Source organism: Ictalurus furcatus, chromosome 2, assembly GCF_023375685.1.
Source record: "Ictalurus furcatus strain D&B chromosome 2, Billie_1.0, whole genome shotgun sequence".
In the NCBI taxonomy this organism is placed as follows: domain Eukaryota; kingdom Metazoa; phylum Chordata; class Actinopteri; order Siluriformes; family Ictaluridae; genus Ictalurus; species Ictalurus furcatus.
This window is the reverse complement of record NC_071256.1, coordinates 16,441,262-16,455,506: the sequence shown is the minus strand read 5'-3', so window position 1 is coordinate 16,455,506 and position 14,245 is coordinate 16,441,262. Positions and strand designations below refer to the sequence as shown.

The 14,245-nt window shown below is 37.3% G+C and overlaps 2 pseudogenes and 1 gene segment (V, D, J or C); all 3 read right to left on the bottom strand.

The window, feature by feature from the left end:
• Positions 1 to 349: 349 nt before the first annotated feature.
• Positions 350 to 842, bottom strand: LOC128623775 (immunoglobulin heavy variable 2-26-like; annotated as a pseudogene).
• A 5,914-nt stretch (positions 843 to 6,756) lies between these two features.
• LOC128623829 (immunoglobulin heavy variable 3-23-like) lies at positions 6,757 to 7,322 on the bottom strand (annotated as a pseudogene).
• Positions 7,323 to 8,627: 1,305 nt separating this feature from the next.
• On the bottom strand, positions 8,628 to 10,104 carry LOC128623805 (Ig heavy chain V region 5A-like). The segment is given in 2 exon segments: positions 8,628 to 9,445; positions 9,528 to 10,104. Coding segments are annotated over 2 exon segments (360 nt in total).
• Between the last annotated feature and the right edge of the window lie 4,141 nt (positions 10,105 to 14,245).

Below are 14,245 nucleotides of genomic sequence, written 5' to 3'. Positions count from 1 at the left end.
TGATGTGATGCATCCTCACTTTAAGCAGTTTCACTGTTTCCACCTTAAAATTCATTATTTTCCTACAGTAGCATGTGCAGAAGTGCTTTATTCCTCTAATTTCCCTTGTATGCATTAGGTATTGAAATCAATATCAGGAATTGGTGATTAAGAAACATTTTTTTAAAAACTCAGAGTTATCATTTCATTTAAAAGCCAGCTCAACATGTGGAGCAAGTGGAATGTTAACTAGACATTAATTTAAAACAGCTAAAAAGATAAATAATATATTCTCCATAACTATGAACTTTTGTTTATTAGTTTTTGTGAAATGATTATCTAAGTGTCTAAGCTGAAGTGTTTGTAATGTTGGCATGAAGACGATGTTTTTGTGCAGCGCTGCAGCTTGTCATGTCAGTGTGGATCACAAGAACAGTAATACACAGTTGTATCTTCAGTCTGCATGTCCTGTCCCCATAAGGTCACATGTTACTGGAAGTGTCTCGAGATATGACAGACTTGTCTTTAAGTGAATCTTCCTTGGAATTATCTTCATCATTATCAATTATGTTGATCAATTCCAGAGCTTTTCCTGCAGGTTGTCGAATCCAAGCTGTTCCATTGTGGCTGCTGCTATCAGTGATAGAAGATCCAGACCCTCGACAGGTGATGGTTAAAGTCTCTCCTGGCTTTATAACCACTGAGTCTGGCTGGATGAGTTCAGTAGCACAGAACACATCTGTGAAAAGAGAAAAAGAAAAGGTTCACATGTTGAACTGAAAGGATCAGACAGTTATGAAGCTTAAATCCAAACACTCACAGGGGGTGAGAGCCAGCAGCAGCAGTGGAGCTGAAGCAAACATGTTTGTGTTGAAGGAGGACTAATGAGAACGGTTTCCTCTCTCGATAAGCATGGTGCTAATATTACAAGAGGGGGGGGAGATTTGCATAAATATTACTGAGAAGCTGTATTGAGTCCAGCTCTGTGTTAATCACAGTCACATCCCATTTTGGTGCTATTTAACATCAGTTTATTGTGATAAGTAATTTAAGAATCTACTATTATTACTAACTTGATAGTTAAAGTTCGTCACTACAAACTTTGATTTTGACTTGAGAAAGCAAGTCTGCTAGGGAGTGGCTAGGGTGTTCTGGCTGGTTGCTCACCAGTTGTTAGGGTGTTTTTGGTGGTTGCTAGGGTTTTGATACATTGTTCTGAGTGGTTGCTGGGGTGTTGCTAGGGTATAGCTAGGGAGTAGCAGCGTCCCAATACTTTTGGAGCTGGACAGCATTCCAATACTTTGAGCTAGTCAGTGTTCCACTACTTTTAGAGCTAGCTAGTTTTCAAATACTTTTGGAGCTGGATAGCATTCCAATACTTTTAGAGGTAGATAGCATTCCAATACTTTTAGAGCTAGATAGCATTCCAATACTTTTGGAGCTAGGCAGCATTCCAGTACTTTTTGAACTAGATAGCTTTCCAATTATTTTGGAGCTAGGCAGCATTCCAGTACTTTTTGAACTTGATAGCTTTCCAATACTTTTGGAGCGAGGCAGCATTCCAGTAATTTTGGAGCTAGACAGTGTTCCAATACTTTTGGAGCCAGATAGCATTCCAATACTTTTAGAGCTAGATAGCATTCCAATACTTTTAGAACTAGATAGTGTTCCAATACTTTTGAACTAGATAGCTTTCCAATACTTTTGGAGCTAGGCATCGTTCAGATACTTTTAGAGCTTGATAGCGTTCCAATACTTTTGGACTTAGATAGTGTTTCAATACAGTTGGAGCTAGGCAGCGTTTCAGTAGTTTTGGAGCTAGGCAGTGTTCCAATACTTTTGGAGTTAGACAGCGTTTCAGTACTTTTGGGCTTCGGGCCGTCTGCACTCAGGTGGAGTGGAGGTGTGTGAGTTCTGACAGGTGGAGTTTGGAGTCAGGCTTTGAACATTTCCTCTGTCTAAGTGAATGGGAGTTTTTGTGAATTTTCATCATCTGCAATGGGAATACCGGGGGTCCGATCAGTTTGGAAAAATACATCTTGACCAGTTTCATCAGCTTGAAGGACTGTGCTGAGTTTGGTGGAAATAGCTTGAAAGTTTAAAGAGTTATAAGTCAGAATTTTTCAATGCAAGTCAATGGGAATTTTGGCCACTTTGACCATCCGTACCGGGAATTCCAGAATTCCAATCACTTCGAAAAGATATAACAACTCGAGTCAGAACAGTCTGAAGTTCTGAGCCAAGTTTGGTGCTTGTACTTGAAAGCCCTAGGAGGAGATTCTGTTTAAATTTCTACCTCTACTACTACTACTACTACTACTAATAATAATAATAATAATTATTATTATTATTATTATTATTATAATAATGATAATACTACTAATACTACTAATAATAAAATTAATACTACTACTACTACTACTACTACTACTACTACTAATAATAATAATAATAAACTACTAATAAAAAAAAAAATAATAATAACAATAAGCTTAAATAGTAGATGTTTCTCAAGCCAACATAATAATAGGAATGTTTTGTGTTAAATAATTTAAGTATTTTATATTCAAATAATTTCATACAGTAAATAATGTAATTATTTCTTCTTGTTATGGATATAGTGAAAATTAAACTGAATCTTTGCCATAACACACACAAAATAATAACATACAGTAACTGCTGTGAATAACTGCTTCCATAATTGCCACTCTCACAGTGAAATATTAGTGTTTTCAGAACTGCATGTAGCTAAAACGTGTTTATTACTGGCATTAAAACTGGGCTCTATATTTAACATTATAATCAAACTGTGTAATAGAAAATTCCCCATGCAGTCAAATCATTTTCATTCTGGTTTAGTCTGCACTCTAGAGGCTTTAACTGATGAATACAGTGTGAAGTAGCAGATTGATATGATTCTAAAGCAGGTGTTTAAAATGATAAAAAATAACTGTAAATCTAGTTACCAGATGGCAAAAATCTAATATCCTTAAGCAGCTTGACACTGAAACTATTCTCTTCTCCTACTTCTGTTTCTCAAAATCCTAAAATAATCTGCTTTAAGAAATCAAATCATGAGTGAGGCATGTGACTTGGCTTCTCTACGTCCAGGTGTACACTCAGTGTTCCTGGATCGACTCTGGATCCACCACTCTGACCAGGAAAAAGTGTTTACTTAAGATGAATGAATGACTGAATGAATGATTAGATGTCTCGTGAATTTAAATGATTATATTTTTACTTACAGTAAATATATCCTTACACATCTTACTAATATTAATCAGTTTATTTTCAGTTTAAATTTACAGTATACAGACATAATGTGTGATCAAAAATGATAAACTAGTGCTATGTTGGGTCATTGGTGGCTTGATGGTTAAGACTCTGGGTTACTGATTGGAAGATCGGGGGTTCAAGCCCCAGCAGTGCCAAGCTGCCATGGTTGGGCCCTTGAGCAAGACCCTTAAACCTCTCTTGTATCATGGCTGACCCTGCACTCTGACCACAACTTCCTAACATGCTGGGATATACAAACAAAAAATTAATTTCACTGTTCTGTAATGTATATGTGAATAATAAAGACTCATTCATGTTCATAACATCTGGACTTTACAGAATCTGACTACTGCAGTAAGACTCCATAATAACTAAACATTACAAGGGATAATACATTTTCATTTGTTTCTGGTTTGTAATATAAACAATTGTAAACAAAATGTAATTGAGCAGTTCATTAACCACAGTAAGAGGGGATTATATTCATCACTTACATAAATGACAAGAGTAATGACTTGTTCAATAAAATGCTGTGTGAAAAATATGAGTGTGGTTTTAGTACAGCTGTTTCCTCAGCTCCAGTCACAGTTAGTGTGAATTGGTTCTTTACAGACTCTGCATATATTGCTTGATTAGTACCAGTACTCATCCTACCAATCCATTCCAGAGCTTTCCCTGGTTTCTATCGGATCCAGTGTATGTTGTGGCTCGTCATTGAATATCCACTTATTTTACACGAGATCTTCACAGATTCTCCAGGTCTCTTTACCACAGCAGGAGACTGGTCCAGTCTGATCTCAGCACTGCAAAAACCTGCCAGATAAAACAATCAAAAATATCATTAACGCATTAAATCATACACTCAGTGGTAAACATATAAAGAAGTCTCAGATACCTCGTGTTAACATGAGTATAAAAATGCACTGCAGAATGATGCCTAGCCCCATAATCAAACTCTGTGATTGAGGTTCTGTAATTCAGTTTGATGATATGAGCTTTAGCTGAACAACAAGATGCTTTTTATGCAGAGCAAATAATAACAGGATGGATTTGCATAGACTTCCTTTCACCAATAGAGTCAGGTCTATAATATGAACCTCCACAGGCTGATTTTGCATGTGTCAAGGATGAGAGCGATGTCACATTTTACAGTTTGCCACTTCAGCTTAGTGGTTGTTTTTAATAATTGGTGTACATGCAAGTAACCTTCAAAGTTCTTATGATTTATTCATTTCCATCAGTTTAAAGATGGTGGTTAATTAGCAATGAACATATTTTACAGTACTCTACAGACATCTAAGGCACATGCAAAAATAAAGAAATTAAATGTTTCTACATTTAAAAAAAATATTATAAAGTACACTAAGAAATGGGTGCACAGTGGCTTAGTGTTTAGCACGTTCGCCTCCCCGTGCAGTGGGGGTTTCCTCTGGGTACTCCGGTTTCCTCCCCCAGTCTGAAGACATGCAGGGTAGGCTGATTGGCATGTCCAAAGTGTCCTTAGTGTATGAATGGGTGTGTGTATGTGATTGTGCCCTGCGATGGATTGGTACCTTGTACCCCGCCTCATGCCCCATGCTTTCTGGGATAGGCTCCAAGTTCCCAGCGACCCTGTATTATTAGCAGTATAGAAAGTGGATGGATGCAGTAATAAACAGTAATAAAGGAAACAAAGTCAATATTTAGTTTGATGACCCTTTGATTTAAAAAAATATATAGTCTAAGGTACACTTTCTGCAGTTTTATAAGGAAATGAGCTGTAAGTTTTATTGTACATCTTGCAGAACCAGTCACATTTCTTCTGGAGACTTTGACTCTCGCACTTGTGTCCTATTTTTGCAGCAAAACCCAGCAGCCTTCATTGTGTTTTTTGTCTGAAAAGGGTCTCTTACATAATATGCTGCTTTCTTTAATGACATACAAACATTTTTCTGTAACAATTTTGTGCTGGAAAACTAATGTTTGGAAATATAAAATGTTCTTGACTCGATAATGTAGAAGTCATAAAACAAAAATCTATAAAACAGTTTGTACTAAAAAAAAATAGGGTGCCTCAGACTTTTGCACAATACAGTATTTAATAAAAATATAACCTCAGAATACTCTAAGCAGTAAGATATTAAGAAGTAATATTTTACTTCATGAAGCAACTGGACGCTTTTTCATTCAACATTTACATGTTGTCTTTTATATTTACATAAGCTGTCTGAACTGATATGTTGGGTGTGTTATTGCTGCTGTTAATTAGATGATGCCTCTGCTCCTGCTTTTGACCTTTTTTCCTCAGTAGAAGTGAGCTACTGCCCTCTATAGGTGTGAAAACATTTACACTTTGTTTCTCTTCCTGCAGATGTGTGTTTTGTACAGAGCTGAGTGTGTGGAGCTTCTATCACTGATACCAACATCCACGTTACACAGCCCAGATTCAACAACCTGCACAAAAGCTTAGGAATGGATTTACATATTATTAATGGATTAATGGATTGATTAACTGTATATGGTATAAAACTGAAGTGATTTAAGCTGCTCACCTGCTCTCCTCCTCCTCACCACACACACACACACACACACACACACACACACACACACACACAAACACACACACATGTCCCTAATGTAAGAGACATGAGTGAAGGGTCTGCATAAAATGCATCAACAACTACTATATTTTGTGAAAATGTTATGAACACTATGCATAAACAAAAACAAACAAATAGCTGCACACTCATCCAAAATGATCCCTTTAATAAAATAGTAGGTGTGCTGTGGTCAGAAGGTGTTACATTCATATAACAGCGGGTCTGACAGTAGTTCCAGCTGCAAGGTTTACAGAGAGACGCTCGTTCTAATGTGTTTTAGTTCCTGCACAATTTACACAATGATTCAATGGCTTTAAAGATAAAAATAAACAGAACTTATAGTATTGTTGAATGAACTGATAATGTGTTCTGAACAGATATTTATACAAATAGGATTATTTTTATTATTATTATTATTATTATTATTATTATTATTATTATTGGGTTTTTTTTTTAGAAATCTTGCAGGAAATCTGGTTGAGACTAGAGGTGTTTATTGGGACTGGGAATCCTGTTAGTTTATTTGTTGAAGAACTGTCAGAGCCACAATTCACACACTATGCTGACAAAATTGGAATTTCAACCTCCAGGGGCTTTTTTCCCCTAACTTTATTTGTTGAGCTCTGTTGCCTCCTACTGTGTTCCGAAAGTATTGGACCTCAACCTGTGAAAACAAATTGTGTTAAACACAACAAACTGTTGGAGACATGCTGTTTTATTCCTAAATCCACCAAATAAATATTTATTTGAACTGGTCATTAAATATTCCATAAAATGAATAAAATAATAAACGTTCAAAATAACTACTAACCATCATTTTTATGCAATTATTTGATGGATATTACTTTTTTGACATGACACAAGCTGAAGTTGAATCTTCATTCCAGTGGAAGAAAGTAAAAGTTTGACTGAGATGGTTTATTAGTTGCACTGAGAGGATGTCTCTAACATGTCTCAAAGTTTTTGTGAGGAGAATCCACTATTCTGTGTCACTGTGTATCTTGCGCAGTAATAGACAGCTGTGTCTTCAGTTTGCAGATTCTGTCCTCGAATTGTTATTGTGTTAGTAGCAGTGTCTCTGGAGATGCTGAACTTATTTACTGATATATCCAATCCACTCCAGAGCTTTTCCTGCAGGTTGTCGGATCCAAGCTGTAGTATAGTTGGTAACTGAATATGAAACCTTGCAGTTGATGGAGAGACTCTGGCCTGGCTGGACTGTCATGGAAGCAGGCTGAGTCAGTTCCTCACCATGCACATCTGTGGAGGAAAACTAAGTAACACTGCTGCTAAGAGACGCTTGTGAACTTTATTGACTGTGATATTTGTACTTATATCAACACCATGCACATCTGTGGAGGAAAACACATGGTGATATCTCACACAATATATGCTGCACATTTATTGTTACTGTAGTAAATGAATGAATTTGATAAAGCACTCACAGGAAGCAGCTGCCAGCAGGAGCAGTAGAGATGTAGAGAACATGATGTGTGTTGTTTGTACTGAGATCTTCTCTGTTCTCCAAAGTTTAACAGAGACCGTCACATCATATAAATAGAGTGATGTCCAGCCCTGACGCTTGTATTTGCATATCTGATGATGATGGAAGGAGAACGTATTTAAAACATGTTTCAAACATGGTTGAGGAGATTTATCTAGTGTTTAAGTCTAGGCTTAAAACGTATTTGTTTACTCAAGGCTACCATGAGTAGACTTTCTGTTACGCTTAGCACAGTCCTAACAATCTCTTCTCTCCCTCTCTCCTTCTGTAGAGCAACACACGATTTTATGGAGATATTAGAAACCCTGATCCTTTCTGCTCTCCGGACCTGCCTGATCCATTTCGTATGCCCTACATCTGGATGGAGCTCTCGTCTACACCAGTTCCAGATTGCTGGGACTATGGTTTCTTTTAAGGCCTCATAGTCTTCATATAAAACCATAATGAACTTTTTCACACTATCTGTTGTTACCCAGATGAGGATGGGTTCCCTTCTGAGTCTGGTTCCTCTCAAGGTTTCTTCCTCTTAACATCTTAGGGAGTTTTTCCTTGCCACCGCTGCCACCGGCTTGCTCAACTGGGATAAATTTGCACATTTAAAATCTGTACACTGTGTTTATATGTTTCTGTAAAGCTGCTTTGAGACAATGACCACTGTAAAAAGCGCTATACAAATACAATTGAATTGAATTATCTGCTGGAGAATATGTGGCTTTTTAATGGAACAAATCTTTTCCATGACAGAAACATCTTTAACAATTTCTGTTATTATATATAAATAATGAGGGAATTAAACATATAGAGAAACTCATAACAAGGTTTAGATACTAAATTTAGGTTGATAATTATTATCTATGCTTGAGGATTTTATAAACGCCAAAAATATAGGGTATGGGGCGATTAGCATTCATACAAGAGGTGTGTGTGTGTGTGTGTGTGTGTGTGTGTGTGTGTGTGTGTGTGTCTGTGTGTGTGTGTGTGTGTGTGTGTGTGTGTGTGTCTGTGTGTGTGTGTGTGTCTGTGCGCGCACATGTGTGTATTCACGGTGGGTTAGTGATTAGCATGTTTGCCTCACACCTCCAGGGTTGGGTGTTCGATTCCCACTGTGGCCCTGTGTGTGTGGAGTTTGCATGTTCTCCCCATGCTGAAGGGGGTTCCTCTGGGTACTCCGGTTTCCTCCCCCAGTCCAAAGACATGCATGGTAGGTGGATTGTGTCCGTAGTGTATGAATGGGTGTATGAATCACTGTGCCTGGGGGCCATCTTCGTCTTGCCACTGGATCATGGTGGTCACCGGGAAGTGAGAGTGAGACCTAAGTCTTCCTCACTTTAATCCAATTCATATGCAAGTCGAGTCCCAGTATGTGTTTGTGTTATCCATAATTGGAGGTGGAATTGGAAACTTCTGTCTTCGTCAAAATCGACAGACGAACTCCTGTGTGTGTGTGTGTGTGCGCGTGTAATACTTGCTGCCACTGGTGTCTGAGAAAATTGCAACAAATTCCAGCACTGTTCCAGGCGCCTGTCTGATCCAAGCCATCCAAGAGCCACCAAAGTTAAACCCAGAGGATGTGCAGGTCATTTGTTTAATGTGAGTGAGATGATGGTAAATCATTGCAGTCTGTGAGGAGAGAGAAGCTAAATGTATATTAATGAGCAATTAGAGATGGTTTAGTTTATACAGACCTTTACCTAAACTACAACAGAAGAAGAGGAGCTCAGTGATATATTCAGTAAGGAATAAGACAGTTTTCTGTACAGGATCTTTTTGTACAGGGATGTTGTTGATCTATCTCACTGTGGATCACGAGCGCAGTAATACACAGCTGTGTCTTCAGTCTGCATTCTCTGCCCTGTTAATATTACTGTGCTGCTGGATGTGTCTCTGGAAATCTGAAACCTGCTTTTCAGTTTCTCACTGTAGTAAGTGTTACCATCATAACATATCTCTTCGATCCACTCCAGAGCTTTTCCTGCAGGTTGTCGTATCCAGTCTGTACAGTAGGTACTTGTTAATGAATATCCATGTGATTTGCAGGTCAGAGTCATTGACTGACCAGGGGTTAATACCATGGATCCGGGCTGGATCAGCTCAACACACTGAACACCTGTTAAAGAAAAGTTATTTTAATGTTAGAAAAGAAAAATGTGCCCCAAACATATTTTTATGTCAAATGTACAAACACTTACAGTGTATGGCTGCCAGCAGCAGCAGCAGTAGGGATGTAGAGATCATTGTGCGTGATGAAGCAGAATAAGTAAAAGCTCTTGGTCTCCATTGCTTAAATATATAACAGGGAAGGACATTTGCATAAAGACACTTCTTATCTTAGGGGAAATTTGATCATCGCAATCCCACATATCACGACCAATGTACCTTATTAATGTGTGTGTGACTTTATTTTCATTTTATCATAATGCATAAATGCATCTATACACACTAATTGACTATTGTCTTTTTTGTTTGTTTGTTTGTTTTGTTTCAGCTTCAGAGTGGTGTGATGCCGTTGATCCATCATCATGTTAGAATGATCAAATTTGCCCTTCAGAATAATCAGTATTGGGAATTCTACAGGGCTGTGGTATAACTAATATCATTGGTTGTGTCTTTTTGTTTTGAATATTTATTAGAGATAATGTCACGACCAAAAAAATCACAGTTACAGAAAAATGAATTTATATAATTTATTAAGCTTGCTTATTGGACTTAAACAGTTTTAGATCTTAAAAGTAAATGGTAAAAGGTAAATGGCGCACTTATATAGCTCTTTTATCCAAACCGCTGTACACTGTGTCTTATTCACCCATTCACACACACACTCCAATGGTAGCAGAGCTGCCATGCAAAGGAGGAGGAGCTAACTTGCCATCGGGAGCAACTTGGGGTTCAGTGTCTTGCCCAAGGACACTTTGGCATGTGGATGACAAGCTGACAAGCTGCATGACAAGCTGCATTTTATTTTATTATTCATTTTGAGCGTGAGCATCTGGAGACGGAACAACTGTTTATAACTTCTTCAACTTAAGTGATGACGGGAACTAACTTGTTTTGCGCAGGTTCCACAATATTAAATGTAGCTATTAATGGATTAAATGTATAAAAGCATTGTTACAAAAATAAACAAAAAAGTTAGCTTTGCTTCTGCAAATTACTGTGTTATGAAAGAAATAAACCACTTTGGGATGTGCGGTTACTTAAAAACATGATGATAAATTCAGGTTGGTAACAATAAGTACACTTCACATGGTGTATACTTACATGATATTAGCACAAATAAAATACAATATCCTAAAATCATCCTTCTCTGAGTTCTGCTTCACCCAGATTTAAAGTGTATGGGAGTGTTATCTATCACAGAGCTCACTGGAAACCTGAACAGCCAAGAACATGCTGTTTATACCCGACTCTATTTGAATAGGGCGTGTCCATGACCACTATGGATGTATTAAATCCACAACCACAGGCTGCTCAGTGTATAGATGAGTGGATGATTATAAGGTTATATGTAGAACCCTACAACAGTATGTTTCACTATCAGAAAGGGTTTCAATGAACTCTTAAACCATTTGAAGAAGAATGTCTCTGAATGAAAAAAAAAGTTTGTGTTTACACACTGTAACATGTGTGTGGTTTTAGTACAGCTGTTTCCTCAGTTCCAGCCCCTGTGGCTTCAGTTGCAGTAATAATTGCAATGTCCTCTGTCTCTTGTTCTCTAAGAATTGTGTGCTTTTTGGGACATCTTCAGAGAGGAGAAATTGGCCTTTCATGGAGTTCACATACCCAATCCATTCTAGAGCTTTCCCTGGTTTCTGTCAAATCCAGTGCTTGTAGTGCTCAGTCATATCAAAGCCATTTATCTTACAAGAGATCTCCACATGAGTATAATAGTGAAGTGATATATAATGAAGATATTCTCAGTGAAGACATATAAATAAGTGTCAGGTACCTTGTGTTAACATTATAACAAGATGCAGTACTGAGTGACCCTCAGCCCCATAATCAAGCTTTTTGATTCAGTTGTGTGAAATGAGCTTTGGGTGAGTAAGAGACTGATTTTTTATAACTGTATGAATTTGCATAAACAACCTTCAACTAATAGATTTCATAGCTTCATGAATTCTTCTTCAAAACAAGTGAGCTGCTGCCCCCTACAGATGATTTTAATTCCAGCAATTTGTAGTAGTGGTGCTGCACAAAACATGTACATTTAATTTAATCCCTGGAAATAACATCAATCTTTTTCCTAGAGCTTATTTGCCTCGAGTCTCCCTGTGCTTGTATTTGTCTAAAATACAGTATTTGTCTTCACAAAGCACTTACTAACATGTATTTACACTTTGCATTTTCACTTCCACATGCTCATAATCCATGATTAAATTCTGTAATGCGTTCATATCATAATTAATTCCATGGGATTTTTATTAATCAGAAAAAGCTTGAGGAGTTTGCAGACGTGTTTGGAATGAAAAAGTAAAATCTGAGTGCCGAATGTAATGATGTTTAAAATAAAGGTCACTGGGGTTCAGTTTCCTGCTGAGGGAATATTTACAGCTCATGAGGACGTGCTTGTGTAAGTTTTTGTACAGCTCTGGAGTCTGTTGTGTCAGAGTGAGTCTCGTGCACAGTAATACATAGTGGAGTCCTGTGCACTCAAACCAGTTAGCTGCAGATACACCAGGTTTTTGGAGTTGTCTCTGGTAATTTCCAAACGTCCCTCAATGTGTTTGGCATATATCGTTTTACTGGCATCATACCAGATAGCCCCAATCCATTCCAGTGCTTTTCCAGCTTCTTGTCTGATCCAGTGCATGCCATAGTCACCAAAGTTAAACCCAGATCCTTTACAGGAAAGACTCAGAGTTTCTCCAGGTTTTTTCACCACTGCACCAGTGGGAATAGACTCCAGACTTTGACACTGAATACCTGCTACATAAAAGAACAGAATTAGTGTATTAAAAAATACTAATGTTAAATATATTTGAGATTCAGCATGAGAACTCATTGATGAGGCTGATTAGCAACAGGAAGAAGGAGAGTGGGATCTTCATGGTGAGTGATGATGAGACTCGACTGCTCCACTCAGTTCAGCTGAACATAAATACCGTGTGGACACACAGCACTCTGGATTTGCATCATGACATCATGATGGAATAAATGTGTGAGTCATGATGATGTAACAGAGAGGAACAGCAACTAAACCTTCAACACATCATGTTCATCTTCTGTGTTACTGTGAAACACTCAAATCCAGCAGAGATTTCAGATCATATTACACGAAAGTACGGAGTCCCTAAAGGGACATGGTGGTGGAAAAAATTTGGGATGGGTGAAAAAAAACTCAAAGCTTTTGCATTCTCTTGCAAAACTTTTGCGTTCCCCTGAGAAACTTTTGCATTCCCTCGCAAAGATTGCCTACTTGTTGTGTTGTGAACACAGGTTTCGCGAGAGACTTCTGTGTGGTGGTTCGCACTTGTATCTTCACAGCATCACTTGAGTAATTTTTTTCGTAGAAACAACGCACTTTTGCGTATTATCCTTTTCAGGTGTCTTTCATTTCCGTCAGAACCGTGCCTCGAACTAAGCACAGACCACATTTCTTTATTGTGTCCAAGTTCAAAATAAAACTTTATGAACCGCTCCATTGTGAACCTATGGAGCTGTCTGAGCCACTACCAGCAGGAAAAGAAACAGGAAGTGTTTGACCGAACTCATAACAGGTTTTGCGAGGGAACACAAAAGTTTCTCGGGGGAAGGCAAAAGTTTTGTGAGAGAACCAAAAGCTTTAAAAAAAAAAAATTACATCCCATTTTTTTTCCACCACTGTGTCCCTTTAGGGGCTCTGTAATTTCCTAACCAGCCTCACCAGTTAAATTAAATAAAGTAGCTTTTATAGACTGAAACAGGTCGTGATGTTAATCAGTGCAGTCCTTTATGTGTTGTGTACTGAGTCAACATCAGGAATTAATCTTTAAGAGACACCAACAAATATTTTTGTGTCTGATTCATCAAGTGAAATTTATTACCAAATATTTTAAGTAGCATTTGAATTAAAATATAGGAAGTAAAAAAAAAAATAAAATAAAAGCTTTTAAACATGTAAAGCAAATGGAATATTAACTGGATATTCAAACAGCTAAAAAAAGATATATTCTTATTAACAATGTCCTTTGTACTATTTTTTTTTTTTGGATAAAATAATGATTTAGGTATCTGCAGGAGCAGTAGAGATGTAGAGAACATGGTGTGTGTTGGTCTTCTCTGTTCTCTAAACGTATTTAAAACATGGAAATTCATCTTATGGAGTATATGTGGATATGTGCCTCTTTGTTAAATGCTATAATTTTCTATAAAATATTGAAGTGTCAGTGTAATAAGCACAAGGATTAAATACTAAATTTAGCATGATAATAATTATCTGTGCTTGATGATATTGGGATCATTATAATTTAAAAATTCTACCTCTCAAAATGCTCTCACACTTTCTCACACATGATCACACAAATTCTAATTTGTTGATGTGATTATTGTTAGGAAAAGATACTACAGTATAACAAGTTCTTGTAAGTGATGTGATTATAATGGTGTGTATAATATTGTGCAGCAATGTTAGAGATGTAGCATTATTATGTTAGAAATATGGATTAAAATTTACATTATAAATGTTTTAAAATAACCTTGAACTCTTTGTTTTATTTGTGTTATAGTTAGACTTATGAGGTGTTTTTGTATAGGGATTTTGTTGATCTGTCTCACCGTGGCCAACAAGCGCAGTAATACACAGCTGTGTCTTCAGTCTGCATGTTCTGCCCTGTTAATGTTACTGTGCTGCTGGACGTGTCTCTGGAAACCTGAAACCTGCTTTTCAGTTTTTCATTATAGTAAGTGCTACCACTACCAGATATATACC